The sequence below is a fragment of the Vulpes vulpes genome, chromosome 11 (genome assembly GCF_048418805.1).
Source record: "Vulpes vulpes isolate BD-2025 chromosome 11, VulVul3, whole genome shotgun sequence".
In the NCBI taxonomy this organism is placed as follows: domain Eukaryota; kingdom Metazoa; phylum Chordata; class Mammalia; order Carnivora; family Canidae; genus Vulpes; species Vulpes vulpes.
In genome coordinates this window covers 9,110,908-9,136,570 of record NC_132790.1, presented here as the reverse complement: position 1 = coordinate 9,136,570, position 25,663 = coordinate 9,110,908, and the positions used below count along the sequence as shown (strand labels likewise).

Sequence of the window (25,663 nt, the reverse complement as noted above, 5' to 3'; positions counted from 1 at the left end):
TGAAATATGGTCTCATTCAGCCTAGAATAAGGTCAGTATGGAAGACATTAAGAACATACAGAGTAAATCTATCAGTTAGAGCTAAAAGTAAGATTTTAATTTTATAGTTCAGTTCTTTTCGGTAGGGACATTTTCAATAATAAAACTATCTCCAAACTAGAAATTGTACACCTCCTCTTAATAATGCTACATCCTGTGTTTTATCAGCAAAATTCACTTAAGGAAAAAATACAAAATGTGAGACAAGACCAATACTTTAAGGCCATAAAGATTCTAAAATAAACTGCGAACAGGCTATACCAGAAGAGGGGTTTTAAAACCTGGCTTTGCTTTTTGTAAGCAAAGGAGGAGGCTGGGAAGATAGAGTGAGGATCCTAAGCTCAACTCATCCTACAAAACTATAGTAGTCACATCAGCATAAATAACCCAGAAAATGACCTGAAGACTGGTAAAAAGCTGGGTTTGTTATTCATAACTGATGTTTTCTTACAACCTATTAAAAACTCTTTCAGTAACTAAATAATGCAAGCTGAATGCTTCCCTAAAGAATACCTGGTTGAATCTCTGAATAGACTTCATTCAGAAGCACCATAAATAATAAAACTATGTGAGGGAAATCGTGTATAGCACAGTTGGTACAGAATCAGAAGCTCTTTTTTTTTTTTTTTAATTTTTATTTATTTATGATAGTCACAGAGAGAGAGAGAGAGAGGCAGAGACATAGGCAGAGGGAGAAGCAGGCTCCATGCACTGGGAGCCTGATGTGGGATTCGATCCCGGGTCTCCAGGATCGCGCCCTGGGCCAAAGGCAGGCGCCAAACCGCTGCGCCACCCAGGGATCCCGAATCAGAAGCTCTTAAACTCCCTCAATCTTAATTTTAAAAAAATCTGAATTCCCTCAAGCAAATCAATTCCTGAAATTCAACCACTGGAATTATGCTGAAAATAGAGAATTCTGCTAATGTGCCTTCATGAAAATGTTATATTTCTATCTTCGTATTTACAACATTGAAAAAAATTGAACTGTAACAAAGCTAAACTAAAAGGTATTTCTGAGTTGTTACTAACAATCTGGCATCTGATCGACACAATAATCACAAAAGGCTAAGATAAGATGTGTTTGCATATATCACAGATTGCCTATCAAAAAGCCTTTCATAACTCCCTTCTCTTCGTGCCTTTCTCACCTATTGACCCTAGAAGGAAAAAAAAGGGGGGAGGGGGGTTGATTTCAAATAGCTGCAATTAGGGATGGCCATCAACATGGTTCTGGGTGAGGAGGGCTGTCTTTTACAAATATGAAGGTAAAGACTTGCTAGGACAAGGCCCCTTTGCCTCTTTCTCCTTTTTCCTCCTTGAATGTGGATGGAAGGTCCAGAGATGTTACAGCCCCCTTAACCACAAGACAGTAAATATGAACACAAAAGTCTACATGCAGACCACATGGAGAAGTAAAAGGAATCAGGATCCCTGAGTCAACAAATCAGGGCTAGACTGCCCACCTCTGGATTTCTTATTGCATTAGATACATAAAAGCTATCAGATTAGGCTCTTAGAGTAGGGTTTTCTGTTAGCACAGCTGAATGTACTTGCAGTGGAGACAAATACAAAATTCTCATGTAAAAATCAAATTAAGAGGTATGAAGAAAATCCTTACCAACGCTTCAATCTAAAAAAGAACATCAATGATAACCTTGTATTTCTGTTTTCTTTACCTAAAGAGGACAAATAACACAAAACTATATGAAAAAAATTGTGTGTGGAGGGGGGTGAATTTGACAGCAGGCAAAACTCCAGGTTCCAAAGCAGAATGTAAGTGAGATAAGACAGGGAGAAGGGCCTGGGTGTAATACCATACAATCAGGGTCCAATAAGCTTTAGGTATTGGTGAATTTCAACTGCCAGTGAAGAAACAAAGTTCATTTATTGGGCAGAAGAAACTCCAATTCAGGTTTTAAGTCTGAACCTTCAAATTTGGGAAGCTTTCTTCCAGGTCATCAGCAAGAGTCTTATCAACTTCATGTAGAATTTTGAGAAAATCTTCTATCTGTGAGTCAAACAAAAGAGCCAAATAAATATAAGTAGAAGAAATGGTGGTTTAAGATATCAATTGTTGATAAAAATGTTCTATCTGTGGTCTCTAAATAGTCCAAAGGAAAAAAAATGTTGACAGATCCCCAGATGACAGATTACTGTCATTCCCAGGTCCTTCAAAACATCAAAGAAGTAACTAGCCCTTCTCATTTAGTTTTACTCTTGAACTACTATTTATACTTCCATTGTTTCTCCTTTAGGGTCCATTACTTTAGGGTCCTTTAGGCTCCTCTCACTACCATATTCCAAACTTCATTTTCCTAAAAAGGTTCCTACTTTCAAATTGCCTCTAATGGTAGCAAATGTGATACAATTTCAAGAGCCCTAAAACATAATATCATTCCTACCCAAGAATCTTATCTTTGCTTAATATACATGCTATTTACTTTATAATGGTAAGAGGTCCAATAAATTCAGTATTGATCCTTCCTCTTAAAATTAGAATCACTAGGCTAGTCCCATGAATTACCCAACAATCATCTATCTGACAATGGCACTAAATCATGTGAATTGTATACACAATCTTTTTTGACAATGGTAGGAGATAATAAGTACTTACATAAAAACATATAGTAATTCTCTACAACTCAGCCACCTATACATTTACTCATACTCACCACTGGACTATAAAAAGGAAGAAGGTTTTGAAATGCACAGGAACATTTCTGTTTGCTTAACTGGCCTTCCTTTAGTCCCCGAGCCACAGTCTCCTAAAACAAAGATTTAATGTTAAAAAAGGAAAATTTCTAAAGTTTTATCTGATCAATAAATATAAATCAGTAGATTTATATCAGTAATTCCCTACTGATCCTATGAGCATTTCAAATGTCCCAAACTGAGCCCAGCATCATTCCTCTTTATGTAACCGAAACTCTGTTCCACTATAGTCCTTATTTTAGGGAAGGGACCACCAGCCACCCATCCAGCTGCACAAAGCAGTAACCTGAGATACAGCCAAGATTTTTTTCCTCCTCTTCTGTTGCTGCTGACCCCTCCCCCTAAGAGTTTAATTCTACTCTACTGAATCTCCCTTATCCCATCTCTTCTTTCCATCCACCCTTCCACGGTTTGGGGTCTCATTATTTTTCAGATTACTCCTGAAGATTACCACCCACAAGAGCCCGTTGGTTGGTCTGCAGGCCTCCAGTCTCAACTCTCTCTAATCCTCTCTCTTGCTTTTAGAGTAATCTTTCAAAAGAGATCATCTCACTTGATCCTTAAAACAAAAGCCTTTGGTAGCTCCTCAATCCTCAAGACTAAATCCATATTCCATTAGATATGGCACATAAGAATTTTCATGACATATCCCTGGTTTATTCTCAATCTTCCTTCAATATTCCTGTCACTTAAAAATAAACATCCCTTCAAAAACAAAAAGGACACACAAAGGTGACAGCAAACAACAGGAAAAACACTTGCAATGAATATGCAAAAGATATTATTATTGCCCAAAGAGTTCAGGTAAATAATCAAAATAGATAAATGTATAAAGTAAGAAACTTAAATAATACACAAATATATGGAGGAGTGCCCATATATGAAACATCTGCCTTCAACTCAGGTCATGATCCCAGGGTCCTGGGACTGAGCCCTGTGTAGGGATCCCTGCTCAGTGGGGAGCCTGCTTCTCCCTCTCCCTTTGCCCCTCCCTTCCCCCACCCCCGGCTCATGTTCGCTTGATCACGTGCATTCTAATAAATAAAATATTTAAAATATATATGTATATATTTTATCATGTATTTTATGTATATATATTCTATACACACACACACACACACACACATATATATATGGGAAGATATTCAACTTAATAAAAAATGCAAATCAAAATAAGGCATAATTTCTCACCTACTGAACTTTACTTGACATAAAAATTATAATACCTGATAATAAGGATCCTGTAAAGCCAACATTTTCACGTAAATAATTGGGGCAATATGCAGCCATTAGGCCTCAGCCATCTTTACTTGTATAGTGCCAAGTTCAGTCATCTAACTTCTGAAAATCTGTACTCAAGTAACTGACCCAAATCTAGAAAAGCAGAATACTTGACCAAAAACACCAAATTACCAGAATAACAGAAACATCTTTTAAGAAATATCCTTCTTTAAAAAAAAATGCAATGAATATGAATATATTCTTCATAGTTATATTAATATTTTTCTAAAATATAGGGGTAGAAAGTATGCTCAAAGGAAGAATATGCGAACAATCTTGAGCATATTCAGGAAGAATATTTCCCAAAACATGTTTGTAGTAAATTATGAAAACTGGTGGTGGTTTTTGTTTTTATTTTTTTTGACAAGTTGGGTATTAAACAAACTGGTCAGTGAAAGGTCTTTCAGTAAATTCAGAGTCTGAAAAAGGGCTCATAACATAATGTTTAGTGAAAAGAACAGTCTATAAAGTTCTATATACTGGATTATAAGTGTGCAAAAAACATATATAAAAACATACCAAACCCTATCAGTTGCTGAGTTACGATTATAAAGTTACAGTTATAACTTTTTTCTTTCTCTATTTTCCCAAATGTATGTAATATTTTTTATTTATTATTTATTTTAAAGATTTTATTTAAGAGAGAGAGAGCACAAGACAGAATGGCAAAGGGAGGAGCAGACTTCTCGATGGGCAGGGAGCCCAATGCAGGACTTGATCCCAGGACCCCAGGATCATGACCTAAACCAAAGGCAGATACTTAACCAACTGAGCCATCCAGGTGCCTCGTTATACTACCTTTATATTAAAAAAATACAGTGATAATAACACTTGGAGCATTAAGCAATCCATACTTTCTTTTGCTGAAGAAACCATCAATACTTCTTTCCTACCTTTGTTAAAACCTGAAAAATATTAGAAAGAAATTCACACGAAATATCCTTTAAGATTTTCAAGTGGAAATCATCTTGGGTCAAGTCAGACTTTTTCGTTTCTTCTGTGTTAGAGTCGGCCGAGTTCTCTGGTTTCTTCTGACAATGTTCCATGTTTTGTAAGACACGAATCAGGCTGTCAATTAGAGGAAGATCTAATGTACAAACATATTGAAAAGCACAGGATTAGCCAGTTAAATTTGACCATTCCTCCTTTTGTTGACTGATTGATTCATTCATTCAAAAGTGCTAAACAGCTTACTAGTTGCTAGAGTTTACGTTAGGTATCAGAGATATGATGGCAAACAAGATCATTGAGAACTCAGCCTGCAAGATGCTTACATTTTCATACTCTCAAACTAATGACTAAAGCAGATAATCTCAGCCTTCAGTGAATTCTACCTATGAAGGAAATTAAAGGGGAATATAATAAAGCAGCTGGCAGGGAAAGCTCTCTGAGGTGAGGACAGTACTAAAGGAGAAGCCTCAATGCAAAGAGTCCAGGAAAATGTTTTAGGCAGGAGAACAATAAGTGCAAAAATCCCAGAGAGGAAATGGGCTGAGAAACAAAAAAGCCATTGTGGCTCAAGCCAAGTGAAGCAAGGGGTAAAGAAGGGGACACAAGACAAGTTTTTAGACAGCTGGGCAAAAGTCCTATCGTGCAGCATCTTGGAGGCCATAGTGAGAAAGATTTTCAATTTTAAACTTTATCATCAACATCTTAAACAAAGCTTTTACATATTTCTTTAAGTTAAATTTCAGAAACAGTATGATTTCTTAAAAAACTGAATAGTCATTTTAATGGGCCTATTTAAAAAACTGAACAGAAAAGGTAAAAATAAAGCTCAGACTCAAATGTATGCTATAGCATGATCATGTTAAAAGGTATCTCACTTTGATTCAACCACTGATTCTAACCCTACCATTTCTGCATCACAATTACAAATTCAGGAAGCAGGATTTTCTGTAGCATTGAATCCAGATTTAATCTAATCTATCATCTAGATAATCTAACTTCACTTCCAGATTTAGGTATTTATTGTATGTGAAAAATGACTTTTTTTTTTAAATTAAGGAAACCAAAAAACTAGGGAAATCATATCTCTTATTTCTCAACTCAATGTCACCTCTTCAAAGCACTCAGCCTGTAGGGCTGTTTTACTATATTCCCCTTGGATTTATTCCCACTCTCTCCCTTGTGTTGTCACTAACTCTAGACTCTAACACTCAGTTCTTTACTCCATTTTGTTCTTGTAGATCACATCAATCTACACTATACCATCTCTCTCTTTCTCACCCCTAGCCCTAACTCTGCAAAGCCCTTATTCAAGGCTTAGGGCAGGATGAGTGAGTGAGGGTTATTTAGAGGCTTAGAGTTCAAAGAGCATCTTTACACTTTCTCCCCCAATCATAAAAATTATACAGAAATTTTCAGGGAGTTGAGGGTTGGGAGTGGTGGTGGGGCTAAAAAAAACACCCAGACTCCTAACATCAAGAAAGATGTGTTCCGAGTATTGCAAATAAAAACTAATGATTTTCAACAGAAAGAGCATATATACAAAAAGGTTAAAAAGAGCATTAGGGCTCAAAGTCAGCATTTCCTCCCCTTCTCCTTTCAGAAATCACCACAGAAAAAGAACATAAGCAACAAAAAACAAATGCCAGCATAGATCAAATTAGGAGATAGCAGAAACCTCAAACACAAGGTAGGTGGAAACAGTGTCAATCAAGCAGAAGGTGCAGGAGCAAGTGACGAAAGGATGCCCGAGGCTATACGTCTCAGAAAGAGCCAGGAAAGTCCATTTCTTTTTTTTTTTTTTTTTAATTTTTTTTTATTTATTTATAATAGAGAGAGAGAGAGAGAGAGAGGCAGAGACACAGGCAGAGGGAGAAGCAGGCTCCATGCACCAGGAGCCCAACGTGGGACTCAATCCCGGGTCTCCAGGATCGCGCCCTGGGCCACAGGCAGGCACCAAACCACTGCACCACCCAGGGATCCCGGAAAGTCCATTTCTTTAAGGTAAAGCACATACTCTGAGGTGCAAATCCAGGATCCCTTGTTTACAAGAGCAGGAATGGAACGTGTAAGATAGCAGCTGGAGCTCCCCTGGGGATTCTAAGAAACAGACTAAGAGGGGGTAAATGACTAATTCCATAGACAAGCCACATTTGCAGGAAGCAAATGGCAAGGGGAAAGGCAAGACTTCACCACAGCCATCTCTCACCTGGTAAAAAGAGCTGGAAGACTCACAGACCCAACTCCTGGGAGCCTAGAAGACAGCTTTAGCCACTCTCCTATGTGAACTTCCTGCAAACGGCTAGGCTAGTCCAGGAAAAACTCAAGTCATTCAAAGGTGAGTAAGCAAAAGGAAACCAGCATAGGAGCAACACAAAGACACTTAAAAGAACAAAGAAAAGAAAAAACAAGGGGAAAAAAAAAAGATGAAGAATACTCACCAAAAGAAGCTAACATGAAGCTTACACATATTAATACTGAGCCATGATTTTTAAAACAACATGTAATCAAGTACAAAGCAGATACAGAAGAGCTCAGACTGAGAAATGAATGACAACAGGAGAGGAAACCTGAGCTGGCAAAACTCAAGGAAGAAACTAAAAGAAAACTTCAAGCCACCACTGAAATGAAGGCAAAACTAGCAGCAGCACAAAGGAGGGTGGACACTGTTCAACACATAGCAAGGGACATGGTGGTCAGAAAGAAAAGAGCAAAATGAAGGAACAATAAAGAGGGTTTGGTTTGTTTCTTCTTTAAATGAAGAAAAAAGAATTATGGAAGACAGGAAAGGAGGTCCTACACAAAATTACTGCTCTCGAAGAAAAAACTTAAAATGATATTTTAAAATATAATTCAGGAATGCCATCCCTGAGACTTGAATTTGTAATTTGAAAGTATGAGGAAAAATTGATAAGGAATTATTAACATTAAGATATAGCTTTTAAGTTATTAGATTTTTTTATAATAAATTTATTTTTTATTGGTGTTCAATTTACCAACATACAGAATAACACCCAGTGCTCATCCCATCAAGTGCCCCCCTCAGTGCCCGTCCACCCATTCACCCCCACCCCCCGCCCTTCTCCCCTTCCACCACCCCTAGTTCGTTTCCCAGAGTTAGGAGTCTTTATGTTCTGTCTCCCTTTCTGATATTTCCCACACATTTCTTCTCCCTTCCCTTATATTCCCTTTCACTATTATTTATATTCCCCAAATGAATGAGAACATATAAAGTTATTAGATTTTAATGATTTTTATATTTTTAGATTTTAATGATTTTTAAGTTATAATTTATGATTCTATTTTTGTAGCAGTCATAATTATAAAGGTAACCATCAGACCAAAAATATGCACCTTCCTAAATGTTAGAACTACATACACAAGCCATATACTGGTTTATTTAAATGTAAATATATCTTTTTTTAAATAATAAATTTATTTTTTATTGGTGTTCAATTTGCCACCATACAGAATAACACCCAGTAACAGTGCTCCTCAACATGCACTTTTTATTAAAAACTCTTAATAAAGTAGAAATAAATGAATTTTTCCTTATATGGTAAAATGTAAATAACAATATCATGACTAATGGTGAAATGCTAGAATCATTTCCAATAAAATTAGGAATAAGGTAAGGATGTTTTCTATTATCATTAGCATTTAACACCTGAAGTACAAGGCAACCCATTAAATAAGAGAAAGAAATCAGAGGCAGAAAAAAGATAAAACATATCTAACTTAAATCCAAAGCTGTATCAGATAAAGCTCAAGGTTATGACTGAAACAACTATTAAATATAGCAAGAGAATTCATGGATGCAAAATTAATATACAGAAATCAGTTGTGTTCATAGATTCCAACAGCAACAATTAATGGAAAGAAAAGATGTCACAGACAATAGCAACCCCAAAGATAAAATAACTAGGAATAACTAGGAAGCCTAATAAGAAATAGGCAAGATTTATATGAAGAAAATCATAAAACATTCCTGAAGACATAAGATAAAACTTGAACAAATGGAAAAGTGTAACCTGTTCTTGGATACTATAAATTTAATGTGATCGCAATAAAAATATCAGGAAGATTCTAGTTTTCGTAACTTGTTAATCAAATTCAATATTAAACAATAATAGTCAAAAAGATTCTGAAATATTAGGATGAAAGCAGACTAGCCTTACTCAACACCAAAATATTTTAAAACCATGGCTACCCATACATGAATACAGCAATACAGAAGGGAATAAAATATATAGGGAAACTCAGAACATAGCAAATGATAAAATTTCAAATCAGTGTGGACAAGCTGGTTTATTCACTAAATGATGCTAAGACAACTGAGTAGCCATCTGGGAAAAAAGCTGAAACCATGCCTCACATGTAACACCTGAATAAATTCTAAATGGATCCTGGATTTAACTGTAGTCATAAAAAAAAAAAAAAATCACTCTGTGAAACGCCATTTGTTTACATAGCAAAATATTCCCATTATATTTCTAAATGAAAAAATTTGCATAAAAAGCAGTATATAGTAATTATTTTTGGTCTGGATGGTGGGATTACAAGTGTTACACTTCCTTTTATAAATTTTACAAATTTTTTGTATTGAGCATATAGTATTTTTGTAATCAGGGGAATAAAAGCACGAAGAAAGAAAGAAACCAACCAACCAACCAACCAACCAACCACATGAACAATAATCACAAGCCTGGGCTTTAAAATCTGACAGACGAGAACAGAATTTACTTCAGTGAACTAAAATGGTACTTGCCTTCTTCTATCTTTAGATACTCCTGTTCAGCCTGTGATGCATAGATGGAAGACAACACTGAATAAACAGAGGCTAGCACTGTTTTCTGTTCTTGAAGTATGATGGGTGGATCATCAGACTGGCAAAATTCATGGCAGACCAGGTCAAAAAGTAAATTCCAAGTGTCTTTTCCAGTATCAGGACACTGTACTTAATAAAAATGATAAAGAAAATGGTAATATAAAAACAGAAAACAACTCAATGAGTAACTCCGGTGCTTTCCTATAAAACATCTTACCAATTGCTTGAATTCCATCATCCACTGTGGTAAGCAGCTGTAAGATATGCATGTAAACATCGAGCCCTTCTGGATTTTCAGAACTAAATACAAAACGCAAAAGCACTGAATCAACAACTCTATGAGACTGCAAATCATTCATTTATTCAACAAATACTTACCACTCTGTACTAGTCACTCCCCTCAGGTACTGAGGGTAAAACAGGGAACAGGATAAAGTCTTGGTGCTCACCAGAGCTTACATTTTAATGGGGAAAACAGTAAAAAAAACAACAACAAAAAATTATGAAATATAATCCACACAACAAGAAAGAAGTAAAAAAAATTTTTTCGCCCTGTCCCACAAAAGCAACAATACAGAAACCTTCTAGGTGATACTTCATCATTCTGGCATAGTTGAATAATCAGAATGAAAAATGACTAAAACATTTATATAGCGAGTGAAAGCCCCACTGCCGCAAGCATCAACAGTAACAATGTTCTCACGACTTCAGGACTCCCCAACCTCCCTAGCTGAGAATACTAATTTTTGTGATCAACAGCTTGGATTCCTAGAAATTCACAATCTTAGTTCTTCAAATGATTAAGAAAAAAAAAAAAAAGCGAACAATAAAAAAGATGGTTCAGCACTAAGTACCTACTATTTTCAGGTACTATGTTAGCAGCTGGGAAACAGGTGTAAAACACTGTTTCTATCTTCATGGAGTTTATTGTCTAAAGAAAAGGAGAGAACTAAAGAACAGTTATGGTAAAGTGATATGAATCTGTAATACTAAGAGAAGTCCAAGGTGCTAGAGGACCACATGGCAAGCAGACTTAATTAAGCTTGGAGAGTCAGGAAAGGTATCTTAAGAAAAATGATGTTTACGAATAGACCTGCAGAAGTATTCAAGGTAAAAGAAACATGTTATGCAAAGGCTTGGAAATAAAAGAAAACAAATGATGTCTGACATTAACTGAAAAATGGAAGATAAAAAATAAGTTCTTTTCCATTTGACTTAAATCACACAAAACTGCAGAAAATTTTAAGACTGTAACCATAATATGCTAGAAAATAGCCTATAGCTAAGTAATATTATAATAAGTACTTTATAACTATTATGATTTTTTAAAGGAGCAAATACACTGTCACCACAAATATTAATAGTGAATCCAACCTGACAAAGATTGACGGAACATTATTCATCCTGTTGAAAAGAACCCGAAACTTGTATCTAAGGATATTTCTAGCAATTGGATTTTCTTTTTTTCTTTTTTAATTTTTTTAAAAATTTATTTATGATAGTCACACAGAGAGAGAGAGAGAGAGAGGCAGAGACATAGGCAGAGGGAGAAGCAGGCTCCATGCACCGGGAGCCCGACGTGGGACTCGATCCCTGGTCTCCAGGATCGCGCCCTGGGCCAAAGGCAGGCGCTACATTGCTGCGTCACCCAGGGATCCCCCAATTGGATTTTCCAAGAATAATCTCACAAAAGAGCTCACTTACCGTACTTGTTTGGCAGCTTCAAGTACACAGGGCACAATCCTAAACACCGGCTGCTCTTCTGAGTCTTCCTGGGGTGGGTCCTGAGGCTGAACAGCCCCATTTCTAATCCATTCTAACATTAGCTTCTCATCCAAATCAAAAAGCTTGTCCACAACTTCCCCTACCTTGACCAGTAAGTCAACTGCAGATAATAAAACAAATATTGAATTGAGAAACAAAATTTTAAAAGCAGTAAGACTAATGAAAATTCCTAAAGCTATTCCAAAAACAGCCAAATCTTGCCAAAACTTTACTAATTCAGAGGGCAATTTATTCATCTCCTTTGTTTAAATTTGCTTGTCTTCCTTCATTTTTAAATGAGGATTTATCAGTATCCTCGCAGCTTAAGAAGAAATTTTATATCTTGAATAGAAACACTTTACCTTAGACTTAATGCTTTTTTTAAAGCTACCTCCAGAAAGTTGCATGGTTTCCTAAATATTAAATATAACCAAAATTTTTTCCCAAATTACATTGTGACTTACCATTTGTTGAACTTGACATAATGAAACAAATGCTATCATAAATAGCTGGATATTCCCGGATTCTTTCAACCCAGACACTGGCCACTTCTGTCTGAGAAAGACAAGTAAGCAACAACCTAGAAGATAAACACGAGCTGAGTATCTAGGTTTGAAAAACAGAAGGAAATGCCATAAAGAATTAACTTTATTCTCCCAGATTCCTGTATAAGTGAGTATACAGAATCCATTGAAAGAAGAAAGCATACCGGCTTGTTTCCAGAAGAGTGGGAGGGTCTGAATCATACAAACAGTGCAATAATACCTGTCTTATAGACAAATAAAGAAGTTAATTCAATATACATCACTTCTCTCACTTCAAATGTCTAAGCAGTATTTTCATTTAATTTTTTTCAACATTTTCATTGTAAATATAGTATATATACAAGAAATTAATACTTAATGAATAATTATCAAATAAACATATATTTACAAAAAAACAGAAGAGTGCTACATCTCCATAGCTTTTCTTTGTCCCTTCCAAATCACAATTCTCTTTACCACCTAGAAATGACTACTACCTGGACTTTTCCAGCAATTATATCCTTGTTTCACTCTATAATTATTCCATATATTTTGGCTTTGAATTTTATGTGAAAAAATTATACTGTATGTATTCTTTTGAGTCTTAGTTCTTTTGCTCAACACCATGGCTTTTAAGGTCTACCCACGTTTTCCCATGGTGATTATTCTTTGATTCACTGCTGCAGAACATTCCACCATATGAATATAAAACAATTTATTTTTCCAGGCTACTACTTACTAATAGATATGTGAGTTGATTCTAACTGGGGCCATTTCAAGCAATGTCCTGTAACACTTTTTGGCTGATACATGTGTGCACTGTATATCTTACCATACAGATGAGTGGGATCACTTGATCACAGCATCTGCATTGCCTATCTTCCAACTTAACAAAATAATGCCCAACTGCTCTAAAATGGCTGAACAAATTTATATCCCATCACCAATGTGAATTGCTCCATGTTAATTTTAATATGACTCATTCTTAGATTTTTGATAGGAACCACTAGAGACAAAATATAATCCTAGGCCATTTATTGCATGAATGACTGTTGAATTACTGAAAACATCTTGAACTAGGATCTCAAAGTCACTTCACACCTAGAAGAGGTAATCATCTCTATTTTAGAGACCCAGGTACTTAAATCCTGTGATAAACCCTCACAACCCTAGCTGACAATAATCACCCAGAACACTTTTCTTAATCTACTGAGGGCATAAATTTCTCTGAAATTCTGACTAACAGTCATGAACTAGAAAATGAACAGGTTGGTGAAACTTAGCATATAATTCCAGGGTGTTCTCAGATCTTTTAAAGTAATCAGTAGGTCTTCCACCAAAAAACTCTCTGCCTAAAACTTTCCCACATGTAAAAAGAACTAGCGTCCAAGCGAAAATATGAAAGTCTTTGAATCACTGAGGCAATCTGTATCTTCTAATTTGTCAACAAGCTCTATCCTGAGATCTTAGTCAAGAGTTCTCAGGGAAACCCTGGTCACTAAGTCTAGCTTTTCCAGATTCTAGCTCTCTGAGTCTTGGGATTCGCTGAGCCTAAATTATTTGGGATTCTGGTCAGGTGCCCCATTGCCAAGCTTTTGACCCCCCTTTGATCTTACCTTACCAGGCTTACCACCTGCTGATGATTCATCCTTTGCAACCAATAAAGAAACAGGCCTAAATCCTCAATGATGCACATAAAAACTGTGAAAGCCCCCAGCTACCATCAATATATAATTAAGTTCCTGAAGACTATAAGACAGGAAAAAGGAAGTACTATGTTTCATAAAATGTTTCTGTATCTCCTATGTATTCAGATTTCCTTAGAGATATGAAATATTTATTTATTTTGTAAAAACATAATTCTTATATAGTAAAACTTACCCAAGATTATTATCATTGCTGATGGACACACATATCTCCTGGAAACAGGCCATATTACCTAAAATTCCCACGCAGATTTCCTGCCAAATCAAATGTCACAGGTCATAGGTCACAATGTCTCAAAGATAAAAGACACAAACAAAAATAACAAGTTGAAAAAAACTTTCACCAAGTCAAGTATGGAGGCAGAAGAGAAGATGAGGTAGCATATAGAAGTATACTCCCTGCATCCTAATCTTGACAAGTTTACAGCATTTGACAAGGGATGAAAGACACAAGCAAAAGAAATATCAAAGGCAGGCACGGGTTATGGAAGGAGAAATCTTACAGATGAATTGTGTTAAATGGTTAGTAGGATTCAGACATGTAAACAAGAAGAAAGACATCTGGACAAGTGGAAAGCATCAGCAAAGATGGGAAGGGAATAATGCACATGGCTAATACACTGAACCTAAAGAAAGCAGCCTGGCTGTTGCACACACCTGGAGAATAGCATGAGATAAAAACAGCAGGTAAAAAGGATCAGGATTAAGGGACATGAATGCCATGCTGAAGAGATTAAATTTAATCTAGGTGGTTATGTGGATCTACAAAGATCCTCAAGAAAGGGGACAGCAGCATACTGCAATATTATTTTAGGAAGATTACGTCAGCAGCAAAATGCATAGTACACAATAGTGAAACATGTTACAGGAAGTTAATAACCTCAGTAATAAGAGCCGATTTTTACTTAGCATGTACTAGGCCCAGGCACTATTCCACGCACTTTCCATGTATTATTATTCATATAATAACTTATAAGGCAGGTACTGTTGTCATCCCCATTTTTCGGATGAGAGGGGACTAAAGCACAGAGCAATTAAGCAACCTGCCAGGATCTCTGACTATGCAACAGAAGAGCTCCAGAGCCTGAGCATTTAACAGCTATGCCATACCACATCTCAGGAATGAAGGTGTGCGAAGATGACAGTGGTGATGGCAGGCATGGAAAGGGATGAAGTTGAGAAGGACTCAGGGGAAAGCAAAATCATCTGATGGGAGGCAAAGGTAGAAGGCAGTTGAACCTGATTCCTCGGTTTCAAGTTTCTTCATTTCTCCAGTTGGAGCTATGGTCCCCCTGACAGGAAAATTGGAAAAGAAAGTGCAGGAAAGGACACAAGGAGCTCAGTTAGGCAGTTAATTTCCAAACTCGCTGGAACGTAAGAATCACTTGGGCAGAGAAGGGGTTAAAAATACATTTTTCTGGGTCCCATCTCAGAGCTACTGAATCAGAATCTCCAGTATAGGGCCTGGGAGGCTACTGCTTACCAAACACAGCATGTAATTCTTTTTTTCTTTTAAAGGTTTTATTTATTTATTTGACAGAGAAAGGGAGAGAGAGCACAAGTAGGGAGAGTGGCAGGCAGAGGGAGAGGGAGAAGCAAATTCCCCGCTGAGCAGGGAGCCTAATGCAAGGCTCGATCCCAGGACCCCAGGATCATGACCTGAGCCAAAGACAGATGCTTAACCAACTGAGCCACCCAGGTGCCCTCATAGCAAATAATTTTTATGACCAGATAGGAGTGTTCATCACTGTGTCCGGACATACAGCACTGTGGACTGGAAAATGCAGCATGCAGGTAGAGAATGCATGTGCCACCAGATATCAGAAGGAAGATGTGCCACTAGCTATCAGAAGGAAGGGCACAGCTCTGATCCCACAGGCATAGACTCCCAACTTAAAAGGTGTAAAGAGCGGATGAGCTCACTAAAGAAATGAATTTAAAGAGGACAAGCGATCTGGGTCGCACCTTAGAAAGAATCCACACTCAGTGTGTAGGAAGAAAGAAAAAAGCCAATAAAAGTGACAAGAGAAGTGAGTGACGAAGCCAGAGACCGGGAGAGTGAGGTGGCATCGAAGCTACAGGAAGGGAAAGTTTCAATGAAACAAGGGCTTAAATATTGTACAGCACAGATCTCCACAGTGAACTGATTTCGTCTTGGAGCATGTGAGATTAGGTCACATGACCACTGCAGGTTCAATGCTGGGAAAAGATTCAAGGAGAACAGAAGCAGCAGAGACACACAGACATTTCCTTACAGATTAAAGGGAGAATGACTGGGGATCTCTGGATGGCTCAACGGTTAGCGCCTGCCTTTGGCCCAGGGCACGATCCTGAAGTCCCAGGATTGAGTCCTGTGTCGGGCTCCCGGCATGGCGCCTGCTTCTCCCTCCTCCTGTGTCTCTGCCTCTCCTTCTGTCTGTCTATGTCTATCATAAATAAATAAATAAATCTTAAAAAAAAAAAAAAAAAAAGGGAGAATGACTGAACTTCCAAACAAAGACCATGTTTCTCGTCTTGGCTGCTAGCCGCAATCAACTGAGGGAACTTTAAAAGTCGTGTGGAGTCTCACATTCGGAGATTGTTTCACCTGATCTGGGTAGGGCCTAACTCAAGATTTTTCAAAGGTCCCAAGGGCAAAACTTCTCAAAATGTGGGCTCTGGTTCAGAACACACGCATCACCAGGGAACTTGTTAGATAGCCTCGATCCTACCACAAACTTAATGGATCAGAAACTCGGGGGTGGACCCAGAAATCAGTGGTTCTGGGACCTGCTGAGGTTTGAGAGCCCGTGCTCCATTCTAACACGTGCCCAAGGCAGAGGATCACTGTTACAGACATGCTGTGGCTCACAGACATATATAATGATATGACTAATTCCCGAAAGGTGCCATTACTGACATAAACTTATTTTCTTTAAGAACTAATCACGAGTCAATGTATTCAAGTTAGAAAAATCCAGGAGAAAATCATGTTAACAGTCAAATTTTTATACCAATGTAATAAGTGAAGGAAAAAGTAGTCCATCAGTTCATCAAGCCCCATTTTAGATAGAACACTGGTCCTAAAAAAATTTGAATTCAGCATTCGATTTGTAAAAATATGCTAGATAATTCTCCACTTCATAATTTCAGAGAAAGAGAGGTGATACAGTTCAGTGGTTATACTGAAGTCAGGCCGGCCAGGCTCAAATCCCAGCTCCATTCTTTCCCAGTTTATGACCCTTGACAAATTAACTGGAGACTTAGCTCATTTATTTATAAAGTGAAGATAAATTCCTATCTCATGGAGTGGTAAAACCAAATAGCCATACTTAGTAAACAGTTATTCAGTATAATTCAGTTATTTAGTATAATAACTTCAGTTATTAAGTATAATTACTTAATATTTACTGATCACCCATGATACTCATAGCACATGGCAACCTAAATGACACAAAAACACAATCCACTGCACACACAACATAAAGACTAAATGAGAAGTGCAGATAATTCTTTTACTATCAGCAATGACCACTGAGAGCTTACTTGTTTGGGAAGGCTTAGAGGAAGAGTAGCACCTAGGCTAACAAATATGAATCCTGAGAGGGATGGAGCGTAGGAAGGGAGGCATGGAGATGGTGATAATCACAGTAAGCTACTGAGACAAGGAGGAGACAGGCCTTGCTAAATTAGAAGGACCATCTGCACGGCAGATTTTATGCTGAAAAGATGAATTAGATTCAGATTATAGAAAGTCCTGAATGTTGGGCTGAGTTTAGAATGAAGGTTTTTAAGCAGTGGAGGATTTTATGAATAAAAAAAAGCAATCTGGGGATCCCTGGGTGGCTCAGCGGTTTAGCGCCTGCCTTTGGCCCAGGGCGCGATCCTGGAGTCCCGGGATCGAGTCCCGCGTCAGGCTCCTGGCATGGAGCCTGCTTCTCCCTCCTCCTGTGTCTCTGCCTCTTTCTATGTCTATAATAAATAAATAAATCTTTAAAAAAAAAAAAAAAAAAAAAAAGCAATCAACAGAAATGGGCAATATTTCCTGTTCTGCCACATATTAGGAACATAACTTCGGTTATGCCTGTTTCCCATTGCTGTTGATGAAAGTATTGATCTCCTTGGTCCAACCCAAATCTAAAATCCTATGACTCTAATAATTGTAAACAGCACCTCATCTAGTGCCCAGCAATATTAAATAAAAGTCTACAGACTGATTTGTGGCCAGCAAGAAAATTAAAGTGAGAAAAATGAAAGACTATCTAGCACTATCTGCTGGTACTGCTCCAAAGAGGCAGCTGTAAAAATGCACATACTTACTCTTAATCGAGGACATTTGGATTTGGCCAATACTCCCATAAATATGTCAGGCGCATTAAATTCTTGGAGAAATAAAGCCACATCCTGAAAATAAAAAATGACTATTAATTTGGATGCTGAATAGTCCTCTTTAAACCCCATAGTTCAGACAACCATAAAAAAAAAAAAATTCTATATATACCTCCTATCAGGCTCAAGAAAAAAAAGCCATTAGGTCAGGAATTGTATCATTACACAAAAGTAATGTTAGAGTCTTTATGCTATCTGATCCCAAGGCAATGGAACAAATTCATAAACAAATTTAAACTAACTGTGATATTCCAGGAGATTGTTTTTTTTTCTGCCTTGAATGCATTTACCTTATGATCTTTCTAGCCACCAGGAATGTTAACTCATTCAAACACACCTGCTGGTTGCCAGGTATCCTGCCAAACACTGGCGTAGGGAAAAAGCATAAAACTCATAATTCCTATCTTCTAAGAGTTTAAACACAATGGGGGAAATTAAAACACCTACTGGGTTATGCCCCAAATCAGAACTTGTGCTTTCAAAATTCTCAACAGAAACTAATTCTGATCACAGTGTAATACGACAGCTTCATATGTCCTTCCTAGAGTTTGCTCAGGCCACAGCACCGATAGGGATGCACCACATAGGTGAGTGAACCTGCAGTGGTCATGTGACCTAATCTCACATGCTCCAAGACGAAATCAGTTCACTGTGGAGATCTGTGCTGTACAATATTTAATAAAACTAAGTTTTTGACAGTCTATCGCCTCCAATTTTTAACAAACTTGAAGTGTATATTTGCAATAGCTTAACTTAAAACCAGAGGCTACATGGCTTAAGTGGAAATGCTCTTCAAAGGGCCCTGGAGGCACCTCAAGAGAGGAAGTAATCCTTCCTAGCAGCTGAAACCAAGGTAATCTGCATGACTGTTGACTATAAGACACATCCTGTAATTACTAAGAGAGCACAGTCAGAGAATACAGTATTTTCAAAGATATACTCCAAACTGAAAGTCACAGCAACAGATGCTTTAAGTGTTCAGAGTGCCGTTTGTCACGTGGGCAACAATTAGGGTATGGAGAGACTGATTTACTTAAATGATAGTTAATAATTCCTAGAGTAGTACAGGATTAGGAAGTCTTAACACTATCAACACCAGTAATAATAATAATAATAATGGTAATTAACATTTACTGAGTAAGTAGTAAATAACAGTGAAGTGGTTTGCATACTATCTCATTTAATTCTCAAAACATCCCTACTAAGGTTATTACTACTGGCCCCACTCCACTAATAAACAGAGGTTTTAAAAGGCTAAGCAACCTGCCCAAGATTATACAATCAGTAGAACAAAGCCAGGAGAACAGAACTCAGATGAGCTTGACTCAAGGCCATGCTCTTAACCAACACACCATGCTACCTCTCAGCTACTCATTCATTCATTCATGCATTCATTCATTAAAGTAGTAATTGCAAAACCCGAGTAACAGGCACTGTTTGAGGCTCTGGTGGACACATTAGTGAACAAGCTAGATAAGGACCCAGTCTCATGGAATTTTTAATCTAGAAAAATGTACAATCAACACATACACAACTGAACTAAGTGCTACAGAGAAGATAGACAAGATAACGTGCTAGAAGCCACGATGTGGCCAGCCTTTGGTTCTTTATAAAGATCAATAAATTAAACTCCTAGCCAGAATGATGAGGGTAAAAAGAAGATACAAATTACTAACACCAGGAATGAGAGGGATGCTATCACTATAGATTCTACAGATAATTAAAGGACATTATGAACAAGTTTACACCAATAAACTTGACAACTTAGAATACAATGGATAAATTCCCTGAAGAACATAAACTACCAAAGGTAAGCCTTGTACCTATTAAAGGAATTGAATTTGTAATATTTTGCACAATATACTAAAAACCACTAAATGGTGAATTTTATGGTAGAGTTATATCTCAATAAAACTGTTATTTCTTAAAGTAATAAATATACAAAACTAAAAGTAAACGAGCAAAAAGCAATTAATCTTCCCATAAAGAAAGCTCCAAGCTCTGATGGCTTCACTGCTGAATTCCACCAAATACTTAAGAAACTAATTCTGCACAAACTCTTCCTGAAAAGTCAAGAGGAAAAAGTTCCCAGTCCATGAGGACAGCATATCCTGGTACCAAAACCAGACAATGACAAGAAAATGAGAATCTTTCATGAAATTAGATAAAAATTTTAATAAGATTTTAGCACCTTGAAAACCAATCAACTTAGTTCATCATATTAACAAAATAAAAAGAAAACCACATGATCATCTCAACTGACTTAGCAAAAGCATGACAAAATAAAAAAATCCATTCCTGATACAGACTCTAGGTAGAGAGAGACAAGACTTTCTCAATCTGCAGCTTCATGATATTAATGGCAGAAGACGGAATGTTCTGGCCTTCAGTTAAGAACAAGAGGATGCCCCTCTTACCACTTTTCTAATTAACATCATACTGGAAGTTCTAGCCAGGACAAATGTGCAAGACAAAGAAATAAAAGCAATTCAAATTGAGAAAGTAGTAAAACTTTTTCTTCACAAATGGAATACAGCTACAGGATAGAAGTTAAACAAAATTGACTGTATTTCTATATACTAGCAATGAACATACAAAAGTTTTTTTTTAAACGCCATTTACAGTAGCCTACAAAAATATGAAATACTTCGGAATAAATCTAACAAAAGATGTGAAGTACCTATACACTAAAAACTACAAAACTTTGCTGAAAGAAATTAGAGAGGATCTAAATAAATGGAAAGATATACCTTGTTCAATTTATCAATTCTTCCCCTAAATGATCTATAAACACAACTCCAACCCAGTCAAGAAAGTAACAAATTGATTCTAAAATTAATATGGAAATACAAAAGATCTAGGACAACCAAAACAACTCTGAGAAATAAAGCTATTAGATTAATACTACCTGATTTCAAGATTTATTATAAATGTACAGTAATTAAAACAGTCGTAAAGATGGATGAACAGATCAATAGAACAGAGCCCAGAAACAAACTCACACATACAGACAGGTAACTGATTTTTGACAAAGGTACAAAGGCAATTCAGTGGAGAAAGCCAGCCTTTTAAAAAATAAGCTTGAACATATGCAGAAAAAGTGAATTTCAACTCATACCTTGCATCACACACAAAAATTAACTCAAAGTGGATCACAGACCTACCAGTAAAACCTAAAATTATAAAACTTAGAAAAAAAAACTAAGAAAACACCACAATTAAAAAGTGGGCAAAAGATTCAAACAGGCACCAAAAGAAGATATGCAGTTTGCAAATAAGCACATTAAAAAAATATATGGTCAACATTGTTAGTAATTAGGGACCCAAATTACAATGAGAATCACTACGCACTTCTTAGAATGACTAAAATTAAAAGGCTGACTGCACCAAGTGTGGGTGAGAATGAGGAGAAACTGGAACTGTACCTCATACCCTGCTTATGGTAATGTAAAATGTAAAAACCACTTTGGAAAGTACACAATTTTTCACACAACCTGTAAGAAACACAATTTGGACTGTTTCTTAAAAAGTTAAGCATACACCTATCATATGACCCATACTATTCTAGGTATCACCTGAGAGAAAGGAAAACATGTCTTACATAGTTAGACCCAAAAATTCAGCATTAACTGTAATAAACCCTGAACTCAAATACCCACCAACAGAAGAATAAATGAATAAATCACAAAATGAATTATCACTCAGCAATAAAAAAAACAGATCACTGACAGACACAGCATGAATGAATCTTAAAACAATGATGCTGAAAGAGCTGGACCCCTCCAAAAAAAGAATAGGCCCTCGTTTAGATAAAACTAGAAAATGCAAACTACTCTGAAGTGACAGGACAATGGTTCCTCAAGAGGCTGGAAGCAGGGAAGGGTAAGTGGAAAGGATCACAAAGAGGAAACTTCTAAGGGTGAGAGAGATGTCTTCTTTATTACAATGATGGCTTCATGTGTGGGTATGCACACACAAAATTTTTCAAACTGTGCACTTTAAATACATGCAGTTTCTGTACATCAATTATACCTCAAGAATACACAGGCTTTTGGTGCCAATTATACATCAATAAAGCTGTATCGGAAAATAACTGATGCCAGTGAACAGCTACGGACAATTTTTTTTTAAGATTTTATTTATTTATTCATGAGAGATAGAGATAGAGACACAGGCAGGGGGAGGGGCAGAGACACAGGCAGAGGGAGAAGCAGGTTCCATGCAGGAAGCCCGACGTGGGACTCGATCCCGGGACTCCAGGATCATGTCCTGCGCCGGAGGCAGGTGCTCAACCGCTGAGCCACCCAGGCATCCCCAGCCATGGACAATTTTTAAGACAGAACACAATTAAATCTGTGTTTCAGGAAAATGAGAACTTTCATGGCAACGTGGAGGACAGAAGAGAAAGGAAAGACTAAAACAAAGATTTTTAACGAGGAAGTCACTGCAGAAGTTCAAGTAATTAGAGAGAGAGATTATGTATGCCAATCTCTTTTCATATCTGTAAAATAAGGGTATTACCTGTATCACAGAGTTATTATGAAAAGCAAGTAGAATATAAACATGAAAATGCTGCTGAGCTACAGAGTACAATACAAACATTAAAATATTATTTTGCAGTTCTATACACATGGTTCCCTCCTGTCCCCTTCTAGTTTGATCATGGTACATCAGTGGTCTCTCAACCTGCTCTCAAACACAAGGTCAGCATTCTCTTTGAGCAGATAAGTATCAGAACCTTCCTGGGCTACAAGTATTCTTGTGTTCATTAGAACTATGTATTTAGACCAACTCTAATGACAGGTCAGATCCTCCAGCCTCAGAAACAAAAGTTTAGCATTTACAGCTCACTCCCTAGACCCATATGAGTGATTACAGACACTAAAGTCTTTCCCCCAGAGACTTAAGGACTGAAACTTAAAAAGAAAAATCCATTTACCACCTTCTTACCCAACAGTCTATTCAGTTTCATTTCCAACTCCATACCTCATCCATGGACATATCCCATACTCTGCAAATTTCATTCTCCATTTCTTCATCGAGCTCCATCTGCTGCTCCTCATCATCTGAGCTGGATTTTGTGTTTTCAGGGCTAACAATCTTTAACAGAAAGGAAGAAAACTGATGATAAAAGCGGCCCATAGCATTCATCACGTAATATCATCCCATAATCATTCATAAGTCACAAAGACACTGTCCTAAAAGTATCTTCTCTTGCAGAAACCTTGTTTTAAAAAATTATGAACCCTGGGTAGATCTATTCATACAACATTCATGAAGTAGGGCATCCTGGGTGGCTCAGCGGTTTAGCGCCGCCTTCAGCCCAGGGCCTGATCCTGGAGACCGCGGATGAGTCCCACATTGGGCTCCCTGTGTGGAGCCTGCTTCTCTCTCTGCCTGTGTCTCTGCCTCTCTCTCTGTGTCTCTCATGAATAAATAACATTAAAAAAAAACAACAACACTCATGGAATAAATACTGTTACTAGGCACTGGGCTTGAAATATAGAGATGAATAAATATAACCCCTTAGTTTCAAGCAGTTTAGGATCTAGAGGGGAAAACACATGTAAACTAATTTTCACAACAGGAAAAAAAAAAGCTAAGTGATTCAAATGAATTGTGGACAGAGCTGTGAAAGCAAAAACGATGGACCGGTAACCTATGCCTGGGGAAGGTGGGCAAACTTCTCCTAGGGACGGGATCTTCAAGCTGAATTTTTGAGGGAGAATAGGAGTTTGTCATGGGAAGAATGGCAGAAGAATGTACCTGAGAAAGTGCAAGAGTTCAGAAAGGGGCCTAGCAATGTTGGGGGATGGTGAGTAGCTTAGTGTGTCATGGGCAGATGAGGCTGGGAAGGTTGCAAGGAGCCCTGGATCCCAAGCTAAGAAATGTGCGCTTTTCTCTCGCAGGCAAAGAGAACCAAAATAAGTTCCCATGGGCGGTTTGTTTGTTTGTTTATTTGTTTGTTTATTTATTTATTTATTTATTTATTTATTTATTTATTTATTTATTTATTTATTTATTTATTTATTTATTTATTTATTTATTTTTGCTTGGTTTGCTCAGCGCCGACTATTCCTGCAGCCATGTAGTAGATGCGCTGGAGAGAACAGATTGAAAGTAGGTTAAGTTCCCAATGGAATCCCCGGGTGGCTCTGCGGGGTTTAGCGCCTGCCTTCAGCCCAGGGAGTGATCCTGGAGTCCTGGGATCGAGTCCCACCTTGGGCTGCTTCTCTCTGTGTCTCTCATGAATAAATAAAATCTAAAAAAAAAAAAAAAAAAAAGTCCCCGAAACGCGGGTGAAGAAGAGCACTGCATCAGCCAAGCGCCACGGTAAGCACGCTCTACCTACGATGACACACGATACCCCCGTACACAAGAACATAGGTGTTTCTGTCGCACTTTATAGAAACGGAGTCAGAAATCGAGGCTCGGAGCGGTGAGGGGATGAAGCCACGCTTTCCGCATCAGAGCTGCAAGGACTCCAGAATCACCCCATTCATTCTTTTTTAAAATTCATTTATTCATGAGAACAGAGAGAGAGAGAGAGAGAGGCAGAGGGAGAAGCAGGCCCCATGCAGGAGCCCGACGCGGGAGGTCTCCGGGGTCACGCCCTGGGTCACGCCCTGGGTCGAAGGGGGCGCCAACCTGCTGAGCCACCCGGACGCCCCATTCATTCTGCTGCAACAAGAGTCCAGGAGATGAGTTAGGTCCCGAGCTTCACAGCGGCGACACAGAGGAATGGGGAGCAAAACGCCAGCCACGTATTTAGGCGCCCAAACGCTCCGGGGAACGTGCACAGGTAAACGGTGTCAACCGTCAGCACTCCTGCGTCCTTGCCGCCGCACCGCCCTGGGCGTGGAGGGCTGCCGGGAGGTGGTGGGGTCCCGGGGCGCTGAGCGCCGGCCCGAGAAGGGGCGGGGCGGGGATGGAGGGCGCGGGGGGAGGAGAGGAGGGGGGAGGGGGACTGGGCGGGGGGGAGGGGGCGGGGATGGAGGGCGCGGGGGAGGGGGGAGGGGGACTGGGCGGGGGGGCGGGACGGGGGAGGAGTGGAGGGGGAGGGGACACTGGGCGGGGCGGGGGAGGGGCGGGGGGGCCCCCCGCGAGGCGCCACCGTCCACACCTGGATGAGCCCGCTGAGGACGCCGAAGAGCCAGTGCCTGCTGTAGACGGTGCTCCCTATGCAGTCCCCCCCGGCCACGTCCTCGTCCCCGTCCTCGTCGCGGCGCGGCGGCGGCGGCGAAGGGTTGCGGTCCATGCCTCGGCCTCCGCCCGCCCGGAGGAGCCGCGCCGGAAGCGGCGGGAGGAGGCGACCGGCCTCCTGGCGCCAGAGGGCCCCGCGCGCCCCGCGCGGCTCCCGCCACAGCGCCCCCTGCCGCCCGGAGCCCCGCGGTGCTCGGGGCTCGCAGCTCGGCTGCGCAGAGGCCTTGACCCCCCCCTCCCCCTCCCCCGCCCTTCCTGGGACCCGAGCACGCCCAGCCGGCTCCAGAATT

At 38.8% G+C, this 25,663-nt stretch overlaps 1 protein-coding gene across 1 annotated transcript; it reads right to left on the bottom strand.

The window, feature by feature from the left end:
* Positions 1 to 653: 653 nt before the first annotated feature.
* SAAL1 (serum amyloid A like 1) lies at positions 654 to 25,503 on the bottom strand. The gene is made up of 12 exons (XM_072725460.1): positions 25,294 to 25,503; positions 23,157 to 23,270; positions 18,102 to 18,185; positions 13,978 to 14,057; positions 12,282 to 12,341; positions 12,037 to 12,152; positions 11,513 to 11,693; positions 10,026 to 10,108; positions 9,749 to 9,937; positions 4,926 to 5,119; positions 2,712 to 2,804; positions 654 to 2,047 (listed from the first exon to the last, which is right to left on the bottom strand). The coding sequence occupies exons 1-12, from the start codon at positions 25,426 to 25,428 to the stop codon at positions 1,955 to 1,957; spliced, it is 1,422 nt and encodes a 473-aa protein (XP_072581561.1). The 5' UTR covers positions 25,429 to 25,503; the 3' UTR covers positions 654 to 1,954.
* Positions 25,504 to 25,663: the final 160 nt, after the last annotated feature.

Bases quoted from the DNA above. Each gene is read 5' to 3' on its own strand.
- SAAL1 (XM_072725460.1), bottom strand. From the start codon at position 25,428: ATGGACCGCAACCCTTCGCCGCCGCCGCCGCGCCGCGACGAGGACGGG. The intron at 12,153-12,281 runs GTATGCTTTCTT...TTTATCTTCTAG, and splicing joins ACTCTTCTGGAAACAAGCCG to GTTGTTGCTTACTTGTCTTT. The intron at 9,938-10,025 runs GTAAGATGTTTT...ATTTTTATTAAG, and splicing joins TGATGGAATTCAAGCAATTG to TACAGTGTCCTGATACTGGA.